This window comes from Camarhynchus parvulus, chromosome 13, assembly GCF_901933205.1.
Source record: "Camarhynchus parvulus chromosome 13, STF_HiC, whole genome shotgun sequence".
Classification (NCBI taxonomy): Eukaryota; Metazoa; Chordata; class Aves; order Passeriformes; family Thraupidae; genus Camarhynchus; species Camarhynchus parvulus.
The window spans coordinates 2,739,672-2,753,814 of NC_044583.1; the positions used below are offsets into that span (position 1 = coordinate 2,739,672).

The window sequence follows — 14,143 nt, forward strand, 5'->3', positions numbered from 1 at the left end:
AACCAAAACAAAACCCCAAACTAGTGACTTGTATTACATCACTGCACTGCAGATTAGTCACCAAAACTTCACATAGGGAGCATTTAAAACAACACATCATCCCCTCAAAAATTAAAGTATTTTTCCTTTATGAGCAGTTCGACTGAGAAGCTGGTGGGAGCTACAGTAAGCACTTTTTTTTACAGTAACAACACACAAATTCACTTGCAGCCCCCAAACAGCTTGTTATCCAAGGCTCACTCTATTTTATCACCTCTTGCATTCCTCTCTCCCTGAGGAGGGAACAGTACAAACAAAGGTATTTACCATGCAGGCCTCCATCAGCGCCGTGTGCATCTCATCTGTTTTGTGCTCTTGATCAGCTCCAGCTTCAAGCAAAAAACGAACCATATCTAAATGGCCTTCAAATGAAACAGATAAAATAAATAAGCATTCCACATCATCAACTTTTAGTAGTACAGACAATACACTTAATGAAATAATTCAGATTTTCACAGTTTGCTGTTAGAATCTTTACAAGTTACCACTGGCAAACATGGTTTTTTAAAGTACTCTTTAAAAAATACCAATGCAAACAAGCCAGCAGCCTTCAGAAAGCCTTTCCCAAAGATATCGCTCAGCTGTGAGATGGAGACAGACCTGTCTAATTCAAGTTTACACAAGAACCTTTCCTTGTGACTTCAAGCTACAAAACTGTGCTTATTCCCTATTGAACTGTACAGTGACAGATCATTTAAGAGTTCCAAGGCAGTATACAACTGGGGGGATTGTCTTTTAGGGATGGGTCCATGTAGGTCTGAACTTAACTTTAAGCTTCTTAATAATACTCACATATTTCTAAGAAGTAAGATACACACATATATTATCTGACATTATTTTTAAAAGCTTCTACTGAGCTTTACCAAAACTTGATTTAAACTCTATTACAGTTTCTGTCATTTTAGAAATTGTCCCTTCTAAGTTTTTAGCCTCTTGATGAGCATTCTTCTCTGTGGGAAAACTTAGTCTTACATAAACTGACAAGAAAACAATCAACTATCTTGTCAAAGATAATACAGGACATCTCTGTGATTCAAGGTTTTACATTCCATGACTCAATCAGGTTCTGGATCGAAAGAAACAAGAATGACTCTCCAACACATTCAGGGGTACTATTACTGACATTTGCCTGTAAGTAACTACCACATGCTGTAGGAAATCCATGACAAATCCAGATGCAAGTCCTCAGATAGGTTATACATAGTATGTACCCTCAATCCTAACCACAGAGGCAAAGCCTAAAGATACTATGACAATAATCCACATCCTTCTTTTCTATTTGTAGAAAAACAATGGTTGGAAAGCAAACCATAGAAGCACAGTGGATTACCACTGCACTGTTACTTTACATAGAAGCTTTAAATAGCAAAAGAAATTATGTCAAAAGTCCCTAAAAGTTCATCACACTTAAGAATTCATAGCATTCTCCCAAATTACACTGAAAGAAAAGAATCCAGTAATAATGGAGGCATTGTCTCCCCATCAGAAATTACAGAAACACACATTCCAACTTTGCATTTTCTGAAGAACCAATAGAGATGTTTTCAGCATTCACAGACAGTTGGTGAGGGAACTGGCAATGAAATAGGGAATGTGGTAGTGGGTAGGAGGAGAGAATGGTGATGTGTCAAAGCACAAGTTTGGACACAGCCAGTTACAAGTTTTCATCTGCAACATGTCAAACATGTCCACCACATCTGGACACAAATACAGAATTAATACCATGACACCACAGCGGAAGATTTAGTGACACTGAGCTTAAAACCAAAATCCAGCTTTACAAAACTCTTAGGAAGACGTTCAAAAAAAAGTATTGCTGAAAGTTTTAGTCAGATAAATCCAAGCAAACAAATTTAAACAAAACTACAAAACAAGGGAAGAGACAATACCTTTATAGCATGCGAGTGTAAGTGCACTTTCTTTGAATTCGTTGGAGTGAGTGTTGATTCCTGCACCATATTCCAGCAATACTCTTGCAACCTCCACATGCCCTGCACTGGCTGCTTCCATCAGGGGGGTATGTCCATTCTCATTGTGGTCTTCTATGTTAGCACCAGCTTTCAGTAGCACCTTCACCACGTCCACAAAGCCCCCAGCACAGGCGTAGGTAAGAGCTGTGTTGCCTGCAGAGGAGAGGTTGCATGAGAGCCCTTTCCATCACCCACTCCTAACACAGGAAGGAGATCAGTGTTAACAGCTCCAACAAACCCAAGGACATCACCAGCAGCAGCTTTTCACCTCACAGCAATGTTTCTCCAGCCCATCATTCCAGGCTGGGTATAAAACCCCAAATAACTGTAACATGAAAGTTTTAATGCCAAGCCAGTATTACAAATTAGGATTTTTTCAGTTTGACTGTTATGTTTTCTACTTTAGCACACAAAATTAGATCAAATAAACATGAACAAAAAGATCAATGAGTAATTGATACTGTAGAGCTGGGGGGTGTTTTTTTGTTTTGTCTTTCTTTTTTTTTTTTTTTTGCCTAAGATTGTATCCTGTAATTCCTTGAAAATCTTCTACTGCTGGCTGAGAATAAATTTATAATTTAAAAACTCTGGTACTGTAAGTGACAGACACTCACATATGGCTCATGTTTTAAATGCTACAGTCAATTTTAAGGTAACTTAGCTTAAAATGGCTAAACAGAAAGATAAAAGAATATCTCATAGCTTGGACACGTAACTTGTGTGAAAATTTGAACAAAGTTTAAATTCTATCTTAATAAACAGAATCCAACTGCAGGTAATGTTGTCAGTGAGGTCAGTTAAGCTGTGGTCAAGAACCAGCAAAATAGAGAACATTCAATGCACTGAAAAATTTTAACTCCTCTTTAGTAAAAAGTAACAGACAGAAATAACTGGAGTTGATGAGATGCATCCCATGGTCATCTTACTGGGTAATTTTGGACTATACCAATGAGAAAAGATAAACTTCATACATTTTTCTTTTTCTCTAACACCAGAGTGGTTTTTACAGGAACAGTGCTTTCCATTAGAATTTATATTAAAACCCATATTTAATAACGGCCAGTTAAGACTCCAAACACATTCACTGCAGATCTGGTCTATTCCTAACAGTTCCTGTCATGTTTTCTTGTGAATGAAAGTGTTAGACAAAAACACAGATGTTCAGAAGAGCTGTGTGCCTTATGTGCCAGCCTTACTAACTGTGCTGCTCCCCAGTTACCTGTGGAGGACTGTGCATTGACATCTGCACAATGGACAAGAAGGAGTTTAACAATATCCACGTAGCCTCCACTGGCAGCTGCCATCAAGGGAGTGATGTCCCCTTTATTCCCTCGATCTTCAACGTTGGCGTGCATGGCTAGAAGCACCTGAGGGAAAAATTCACTACAGTGAGTAGATTGTAACATCAACCTTTTGGTTTTAATTCTATGGGATTTGTGAGACTGGCTCCCCAGCCAGCTGCCACAGTCCCTCACAGCCCAGTGCCACCCCCAGGACCATGCACAGTTACTGCCTGCACTGGGCTCTGCTGCAGAAAATTCTGAGTTTCTGCATTTGTTCATATCTAAGTTCCAGTGAAATATGGACATTTTCACAAGTCACAGGGCAATGTACTGACCAGAATGACAGCACAGAAAATGTCACCTGCAATAATGACCAGGGAACCCACAGGTCAAGCTCATGGGTGAGAAGTTCTCTCCCTGTCCTGTGTTTTGGCACCAGAATGTGAAGTTGGGCATTTCTGAGAACTATCACCTAAACATTTCAAAGCAGCTGCTCTTAGATACAGAAGCAATATAGCTCAAAATTAACAGAAATTAATGCACTTTTGATACAAATGTGATATAGAAAAAGGATTGTGTGACTGAGACATCAGCTTTTAGAAGGCAACCAGTTGTAGTATTTGGGTTTATTGCTATTTTAGATACTCTTGCTCGGCAGAACAGCTGGACTGCATCTAGAATAACGCCAGAAAAGTAGATACATCACTAAACACAGGATTCATTCCTCAGACAAGTCCATTCAACCTAAAGGCATCTGTGACTGCATTTTCCATCAAAGAAACCCAAACAATAACTAGAAACCCACAATAAGCTGCGTGCACTGATATTCTGTTGAAATAATAAAAAATTATAATAACCACAATAGCTAAAATGTTTACCTATCAAAGAAGCCCCTCAGACAATGCTTCACAAATGTTTAGTTCTAACTGTACTTGTTACTTACTTGTGCCAATTCATAATATCCTGCTGAGCAGGCCAAGCAAAGAAGACTCTCCCCTTCTTCAGTATGTTCATTTACGCTCCGTCCCTCATCCAGCAGCTTCCGGACAGCATTTACATCCCCATCGGAGCACGCCTCTGCCAAACTGCGACTGCAAAACAGGAACCACACAGTCAGCTTAAAACACACCTGCAACAGCTGGGCAGCTTTCCTAGGCAAGGAGGAAGCCTTTCAGTAAAGACTCTGGACTTCAGTGCTAAGCTTTACTTGAAAATACACCTTTATATGTATATATATTTTTAAAGTTTATCTATATACATACACGATATTGCCACAGGTGAAATGGAGATAGACACTTCCCATCAGTTGCTAACTGGTAATATGCTCTCATACAGACCAGATGCAGAGAGGAGTGCTCAAAACTGGTTTTTGTGGTGTTTGCAAGACAGGAGCAAACCTCTCTGATGCTATTCCCACTTCAGCGAATGCCAGAGACACAGAGGCTGTGACCATGACAAACTGCTGACTGCAGGTGCCAAGGCAAATTCCTATTGCAGACAAAGCCAAAAAGTCAGCAGTCAAGTATCACAGAGACCACTAATATGAATACTCCAACCAGAAAAACTTCTGTAATTAAGAGAGCAATCACCTACTCACATACAGCTAAGAGCTTGAACTTTCTTGAATAAGAACTCAGCTCTCTGGTACACCAGAGCATCATGTTAGAAAGTAACATTTTTTTGTACTTTCCTCTTATCCAGTGAAGTGAATAACCTGATGGGATAGTAATTACACCTTCAGATGCAATCTGCTTCTGCTAGCAGCAGAATAGCTCCATTACTAACTATAAAATTACCTGAATTTGAAATAAAATCCCATTCCATAGCTGGGGAACTGGGGGTGGTCAGTATGTACAAATAACTGCATTTGAAATAAAATCCCATTCCATAGCTGGGGAACTGGGAGTGGCCAGTATGTAAAATAAACTGAATTTAAAATAAAATTCCTTATCTGGGGAACCAGGGCTGGTCATTACATAAAATTAATTGATTTTGAAATAAAATCCTATTCTGTAGCTGGGGAACTAGGAGTAGTCAGTACGTACAATTAACTGAATTTGAAATAAAAACCCATTCCATAGCTGGGGAACGGGGGGTGGTCAGTGCATACACAGAACTGAATTTGAAATAAAATCCCATAGTTGGAGAACCAGGGGTGGTCAGTATGTACAACTAACTGGATTTGAAATAAAATTCCTTATTTGGTGAACTGGGGGGGGTCAGTACATAAAATTAATTGATTTTGAAATAAAATCCCATAGTTGGAGAACCAGGGGTGGTCAGTATATACAATTAACTGAATTTGAAATAAATTCCCATTCCATAGCCGGAGAACCAGGGGTGGTCAGTATGTACAATTAACTGAATTTGAAAAAAAAATCCCATCCCGTAGTTGGGGAACTGGAGGTGGTCAGTATGTACAATTAACTGAATTTGAAACAAAATCCCACTCCATAGTTGGGGAATGGGGGGTGGTCAGTACGTACATAGAACTGGATTTGAAATAAAATCCCATAGCTGGGGAACCAGGGGTGGTCAGTACATACAATTAAGTGAATTTGAAATAAAATTCTATTCCATAGTTGGGGAACTGGAGTTGGTCAGTATGCACAATGAACTGAATTTGAAATAAAATCCTATTCCATAGATGGGGAACCAGGAATGGTCAGTACATACAACTAACTGGATTTGAAATAAAATCCCATTCCATAGTTAAGGAACTAGGGGTGGTCAGTACGTACAACTAACTGGATTTGAAATAAAATCCCATACTAGGGGAACCAGGGTGGTCAGTACATACAATTAACTTGATTTGAAATAAAATTCCTTATTTGGTGAACCAGGGGTGGTCAGTACGTAAAATTAAGTGAATTTGAAATAAAATCCCATAATTGGAGAACCAGGGGTGGTCAGTATGTACAATTAAGTGGATTTGAAATAAAACCCCATAGCTGGTGAACCAGGGGCGGTCGGTATGTACAATGAACTGGATTTAACTGGAGAAGCAGGGTGCCCAGCACGTACTTGTCCACCTGTCCGTTGTTGTGGTTGTTCTCGGCCCTCATGCGCGTCAGCGCGGCGGCCGCCTCGTCCAGCGCGCAGCTGACAGACGACGTCAGTCTCCGGAGAACCTCGGGATCTGCGAAGGCTTTGCCATCGGCAGTGGACAATTTACCAATTCCTTCAGTGCACGTTCGTTCATCAGTCGGGTTAGTATGAAAGTCACACAAAAGAAATGCAAAGACACTATTTTAGAGTTCAGCCACATGCACTATTAGTTAAAAATCATTTGCAAACATGCCAGATAATTAGCTACTTAAAACTAAACTACCTACTAACATTTGCCCAAGACCTGAATATTTAATTAACTATAATATAGCAGTAAAAACCCTCTATTTGTCAATTGGCAGCTTTGTTACTTGTCCCGATGTCTCAACTCATACCTTTGAAGAACTTAAAAGAAGCTCAAAAACCATCATATTGGGGTATTAAGGATAAATCCAGGCATTGAAGCCCAAAACCAGAAGTTTGAGCAACAGATGTGATTTAAATATTTCTGAATGTGAAGAATTTTTCAACTTAAAACACTTATTATCCCTTTCCCACCCAAAGCAAAGCAGACTGAGTTCTAATATATATTATTTTTAAAAGTAGGAAAAATTTAAATGTTTATTAGTTTAAATTTCACCAATTTACCACTCTAAACTGCCCTGCTCTAGCTACAGGAACAAAAGTTAGGAAATGAAATCTCAAATATTTTAAGAATACTTGAAATCAATGCCTCTCCTTCAAAGACACAGCAGAAATGCTTAGATTCAAGGAACTTTCTTAACAGTTTCTTTTTTTATAACAGTTTCTTTGCTCAAGTTTTACTTCACACAGGTTTTACTCCTCATAGTTGAGCACAGCCTATTTAACATGTGGAAACAAACACTGCAGGGTGGGCAGGGCTTGTATCTTCAGGTACAAATGCACAAACAGCACAAACATCTCCTGGCCACCCACAAAAAATCCCCAAACATAAATCAATCCATTTCATGTGCTACAAAAAACAAATGGTTACTGGTTTATAGATCAGCCAGGTTCACCAGTCATGAATCAGTAACTTCAATTCCTTAGCTGTTAAAAAGGGTCAAATTAGATAGAAACCTCTGGATATAAGCACCTTATCCCTCAGAAGATTTGCTATTTGGTACGTGCATCTCTCTGCAGGCTTGATTTACACCACAATATAAATGTTTGAATTCCCACAACCCAGCTTGGAATTATTACAGAATAAATCGTGTTTTAAGTTTGAACATTGTCTTCAGACAACGTATTTCCACAGTTTGAGAACATCCAATTTGCTTCTCGATAACGTCAGAATCAATACTTACCAAATCTCTCCACCCTAAATCTCTTTATGCCAGCACACACCAGGTACGCTGTGACCTTACCCTGCACAGCTGGTGCAGTGCTCCAAGTGCTGGCTGGCAGCACTGGAACGTGATGCTGGACATGACGGAGAATCCCTCTCCTGCCATTGAGACAGACAGACAGACAGACACCTCCCCCAGGGTGCAGCTGATGGAAATGAACATTGGAGGTTCAATGAGCTGCTTTAGAGACTTGTGCGCTTCCTCCCTGGCTCCAACATCCCACATCTGGATCCCTTCAGCATTATCAAGGAGCTACAAAAACCAATTCATAACTGATTGCCCACTCTGCAATGAAATCAGAAATCCAACTGTCTGGGTCAGAAGCCTGGCTAGTCCAGAGCAACCAGAGCATAAAAATGAGGGGCCATGGACTCTTGGAGGCCACTGGCCACATGACCCCTTCCACCTCCAAACTGTTGAGGCCACCACCCCCATGGCCATGGCTGTTAAATATAGCAAAGTTAATAAACAAGCCTCAAATGCCACAGCTCATGCCTTATGTATTCATGTAAAATGGATATGCTGGTGGTGTGAAAGGGTTGGAAGTCCTGTCATCTCTGCAGGTGGGACAGTGGGGGACAGTCACTGCAAAACTGGGTCAGGACATCAATTTCGTTCCAAATACACCAAGAAAGTGATAGTTTTTCCACAGCTCTGCTTCCCCAGTGGCTCACAAAGTAACTGCTGAGATGTTTGCACGAGCTATTTCTGGTGGCAGTGCTGGCTTACGCTGCATTGCAGTGTACATAAAGCACTGCTGAAGGAAAGACAAAGAATTAAGTCTTCACAACTCAGCACTGAGGCCTCATCTGGGACTGCTGCAACCAGAGCTGAACACCGTGGTAAACAACATGGAAAAGTACTCGAGAGAAATCCACAGGACCCCTGAGCAAAGGCTAAAAATGCACAGATTTAGCTTACAAGGAGCAACACAACTGCAGCTTCCCTCCACTTAAAGAAGCTCTAATTGAAGGAGCTGTTAACAGCTCTACTGTTGACAAAAGAAGTGGAAAATACAAAGTCCAGCCAAAAGAAACCAACCCAAAGAACTACCAAAACACCACCATGAAAACCCCACACAACCCAAAAGCCCACATGACCTGGCTATCTGCAACTACACTGGATATCTCCATTGTTTCAGCCCACCAAGGCAGTAGAATGACAGGTTGCCTGGACAAGCAGGACCTACACTTGATATCTTCTCTGTTTTAAAAATTTGCTGTGGCATTCATACCTGGGATTTCTGAAGGCAGAAATCACACTAAAATTTCACAGAATTCACAGAATCACTGGGTTGGAAGAGACCTTAAAGATCATAGAGTCCAATCCATGCTACAACTCCTCATCTAAACCATGGTACTGAGTGCCATATCCAGTCTTTTTTTAAACACCTCCAGATCTTCTGTGCCAGGTCAACACAGACAAACTTGACCCACTGCAGCTCTCCTATTCCCAAGTATCTGTTTTCATGGATTTTACTTGGTGGTCTCCTGGAGGACTCAGCAACCACAGGTCCCTGGCTCTTCCTTCTGGACAGTCAGAGCACACTTACAGCTCACTCTTGTTTCAGACTTTGTTCCAAAAAATGAGCTATAACCACATCAAGGCCTTTCAGAGGGTAAGTGGAAGATGCCTTTTATCGACCTCACCAGCTAGAACTCAATCCAGGTACCATCCCCAGCTCTTATTTTCATATTTTTATATTGCACAGGCTAAAATTAATCAACAGCCACAGAAGACATCAGAGCTGAAATTTGTTTGGCTGGCTGGAGTCAAAGGGAGACAGATTACAAGAATTACCACTGCAGACACACATTCATTCACCCCCTTTTGCACATTATACTCAATAATTTACTATATAATAACAATCTGAAGTTTTTATTTTGTTATGATTTAGGATGACTATGCTAGAATCTCAATGCTGTAATGCTCATGTGTCTTTTAATCTCTAATTTCCTTCATTTTGTGCCCAAACCACTTGTTCTTGTGTCACTCTCATACACACAGGGGACTCCAGCAGTCTGATTTATGTGCAAGATCTTGGCCAAAATTCTTCTTGCTTCCTCCCATCCAACAAATACTGAAAGCATTCTCAGGACCATTCTACACACTCTTGCACAAGAGTGACCACAATTTCTTACATTATTACAGTCTCTCTAATATCTTACTGATCTGACACTATCTGAACTGGACCCAAGGTGTGACATTCTGTACTTCCTGGATTACACACATGCCTCTATAGAGGCCATCCTTTCCATCTCTTCATGGACTGATCACTGTTGCAGGTTTAAGTCTGAAAAGAGAATGTGGGACCCATTGTTTTTTGCTGAGAACAGTCCACAGTCATTAATTGTATGGAGAGGGTGACGCTTCTAATGCAAGGTTACAGCTGAACACTAAAATGATGAAGAGTATGGTCTTAAGCAAGCCAAAAGGAAATGCCTTCATCCAACATAAGCTGCCATGAAAAGACCAAAAAGGTGAACACAAAAATAGCTTGGACAGAATCACTGTAAAGCCTGTGCCATCTAACAGCCTAAGAAGAGAGGCCCTAAAAGTCACTATTTAGGATATTCCTGAACCATAGACAACTGGAAGAACAGAGAGTGGAGAGACTTTCACCTGTACTGTGATGTTCCTGCTTTACCCTCTGCAGGGAAAAGCCTGCACATCTTCAGATGAGAAGTGCCAGACACATCTTCACATCTTCTGTGGTGGGCAGCTCTATCTGAGCACCTGCTGCTGGAGCCACGTGCCAGCTGTTCACAAACCCCACAGGAACAAGCCAGCAGCACTACCCAACAATGGAAAAGGTCAATGACTGAACTCTGGGCCAGATAATGCCAGATGTTCCACACCTTAATGCCATATGACTGAACTATTTAAATTAGCCTGGAGTTGATTACAGAGGTGTATTAGAACAAGGAACTCACCTTTCAAGGGAAAAGTTTGCTCATCAGATACACACCTACGCTCCTATAACCAACACTCCCATTTCCTTGTTGACTTTCAGACTCATCAGGGTATTCCCACCTTGTAACTACCAAGATCAGAGTTTTAAGGAAACCTGAAATGAGCTGGTAACTTCTCAGTGTGATCTGAATTTAATTAGTCAGAGATACAGATATTGCCTCAAAAAGAAAAAAAAAGGAAACACCATCAGGTTTGTGCCTTTAAAAAACACAGTTAAGTCCCTCATAGGACACAGCTGGTGTCAACATATACTTTGAACATCGAAGGAGACTGCTCCAAAAACATCAACATATCCAAGAGATAATGTCCAATAATCCTCGCAAAGCCCTGCAGATTCAGTGGTGATTGTGTGCTTGCCCTGTCAGTTCCAGCACACTGCATGCTCTAACACACACTGGAGGACATTTACTTGTAGCATGTCCAATTTCTGCCCTCATGTTCATCCCAAAGTCTAACTCAGCTTCAGTTCATACAGAATCAGCTGGGAGTCCTTAAGGGCTTATCCACTCCAAAGACAGGTTGTGATGGAAACGTGGACAGCTTTAAAAGGCCCAAAGAAGTACAAAATGAGAATCATGGCCCAGAAATGTGTCTCTTTTTACCAGTATGCCAGGAATCTGCTCTACCCAGCCTGGTGTACAAGCAGTAAGTACCTCAAACAAGGTGAAGAGGGTTCCCGGAAGGAGAGGGGGGACTTTGTTTTAGGTTCTTTACTGGAATCTCCATTCAGAGGAACTGAGAAGTTCTAGACTGTCCAAAGCCTCATGCCAACAAGCAGTGACCCCTCCAGAACAGTCTCAACTCCAGCTCATCACCCAGCTACCACAAGACAAGAAAGCAACAAGCAGAACTGAACACAGGCTGTTCTCTAAGGTCTCAGGTGGCAAAGTGGCAAAGTTACACATTGCCGGTGTGAGTAACAAAAATGTGCACTTGGCTCCTCTCTGATGATATCTAAACATCTTCCCAAACACAAATTTCATATTAGATCAGTTTCAGAGCCAGTAAACCAAAGAAAAGCATCCCCCACATTGCTTGTAAAGAGCAATCCAAAGCCAAGCAAGCCCAAAGGAAGTCATTTGCAAGTTTCACTGCATTAAGATACCTAATTTGCAGCATCAGAATGAGGGACATAAATATATTTACAATTTTTTGAATATATTTTAAATATTTACATGTAGCTTATTGTATGCTGATTGGTCAGGTTAAGTCCTCAAGGCAAAAGCCACATATTGAGTAGTGCTCTTCAGGTAAACAAAATTAGAAAATACCAATAATTTATTCTAGTGCACTGATCTTCTAAAATTCATATGCTTTTAAAAACTTTCATATGAAGTGTTGTTAAAAAAAACTAATCCACACTAAGCTAAAGAACACTGGAATTACAAGAAAAGTCTACTTGTAGTATAAGGAAAATGTGAGAGTACAGACTGAGCAATGCCATTTGGGATTTTTGGCTATTTTTTTTGAAGAAAAGCATTATCCAGAATGCTTCTCCATTTTTCAGAAGGTCATTTCAACACTACTGCTCCCAGTTTGATATGGTAGGGATTATTTTAGCTCTGTTTTCTAAAACACTACAAAAACTACATTGAGGCTTTCAGTGATTCCAAGCCAAGCACACGCCTTTGGAATCACTACCACTGAAAATCACAGTTATGGTCTGATTTCAGCTCAGCTCCAGAGCAATGAAAACTCACTGTACCTCCACCAGCCCTGGTGTATCTGCACTTCACTCAAGAAAATATCCTTTCATATACAGGTGATAGAAATTTTCACTACAAAACTATTTTCTCATCTTACCAAGTGCACAGCACAAACAGAACTCACTGGCTGCAATTTTTATTTCTCTTCTTCTCAATTAGTATTTGGACATGCTAAATAAAATTCATTTAGCATGAAATTAAGAACTACAGCTTAAGGGTTTTTTTTTAAATTTTATTAATTAGCATTTTACAATATTTCATGTGTCACCATCACAGTTACCCATAGACTTAAGAGCAGCTGAGTTCTCAATTGCTACAAATCATATTCCTGACAGCAAACTGTGATGCTTAAAAATGACATTTTCAGTGCAATCTGAAAAATCATGTTAATATCATCTGCTAAGCATTTTCTGGCAAAAGCAGAAATTTATTATCCTGGACTGTAATTCATGGTCCTTATCTCAAAATATCCCTTCTTCACAAATGCACCATCTTAAACACAATAGGAAATCATCCACAATATTCACAAGTGAAAGGGAATGCCTGAAAAAACAAACCTGAAAGGCCATTCCAACATACCCACAGCTTGGGAGAAAACTTCCCCTAATTCCAGCTCCCATTTTTCACTTACTTGACACTACAAACTCTTAATATTACACTTGCATTTCCATCTCTTTCAATGCATTTGTGGGAACAGGAGCCAGCAATCTCCACCACATTCTCTCCTCTTTCCAGCATGGCAGCTGTAGCAGCAAGATTTTCCTTTCCAAAATCAAAAGCCAGGAAGTGCTTCTCCAGCTACAGTTAGTTCTTACTGTTATTTCAGTAACATTTTGATGGCAAGGGTTCCTTTTTTGAGATCATCTCCTTTTTACATTAGTGTGCTTAAATATCTCACACTCTGAAAGCTAATTTTAGATTCCACACAAATACAAATCCTTGATTAACTAGTCAATATTCATTAACATTTCTTTTGAGAAATTAGATTCATTAAGTATCAATTTATAAATTTAGATTTCAATTTGGTCTCACGTCACTTCAATAAGGGTTACCTAATCAGGGAATTCACTACCTCAGCCACCAATTTCCATTTTTAGTTAAGCTTGGAAACCCAGTAAGCAAATTCAGCAATGAAAAACAGCTTTTTATAGACTTACAGATGTTTCTAGAAAAATCCCAATCTTCCCAAATAGTCTGAAATTTCATTTAATTTCTCTCCACCAACTCCATCCAACCCATTCCTTTGTTTTCAGAATGCAAGGCAGAATACAGGTATTTGACAGATAAGGAATACCAGACATATTTTAGTTTAGAACACTGAAATAAAAGATTGGTTTAAACATTTTAGCAGAGATTTGTTAACATATGAGAGGTTAAATAGGACAGAATAATACCAGAAAAATTATCCACATAACTATCTCCTCGAAATTCCTCATCTTATTTAAAATCCTGACCATGCCAGACTTTGCTACAGCAGAACTCTCAATTTTTCTGTCAGTTTGACTTTTCCAAGCTTTCATTAGGCATCCATTTTCTCCCAGGTATGAACACTAAGTTGCCTTTTCTAAAGCTAAAATAACATGAGCTTTTTTGTGCCAATCTAACATTTGACCACTTCCAGAAGGATGACTTTGTGCTCCTCCTCTCCCCATGTTTCCCCCACTGCCCTCACACTGGGGAAAAGAAGAGAGAGTTTTCTCTCAGCACAAGATAAATCTGACCAGCAAAAGGTCTTTCTAGGCACCACCAGAACT

The 14,143-nt window shown here is 40.0% G+C and overlaps 1 protein-coding gene across 11 annotated transcripts in view; it reads right to left on the bottom strand.

Moving 5' to 3' along the window:
- Positions 1-14,143, bottom strand: part of LOC115908880 (ankyrin repeat and KH domain-containing protein 1-like) — a 100,439-nt gene that overhangs the window by 58,933 nt on the left and 27,363 nt on the right. For all 11 annotated transcript variants that reach the window (XM_030957765.1, XM_030957764.1, XM_030957760.1 and 8 more), the window contains exons 3-7: positions 6,317-6,473; positions 4,236-4,383; positions 3,229-3,376; positions 1,929-2,162; positions 307-401 (exon numbers count right to left, since the gene is read on the bottom strand). In XM_030957765.1, coding sequence (XP_030813625.1) covers positions 307-401; positions 1,929-2,162; positions 3,229-3,376; positions 4,236-4,383; positions 6,317-6,473 — 782 coding nt within the window. The remainder of the gene's footprint in view (positions 1-306; positions 402-1,928; positions 2,163-3,228; positions 3,377-4,235; positions 4,384-6,316; positions 6,474-14,143) is intronic.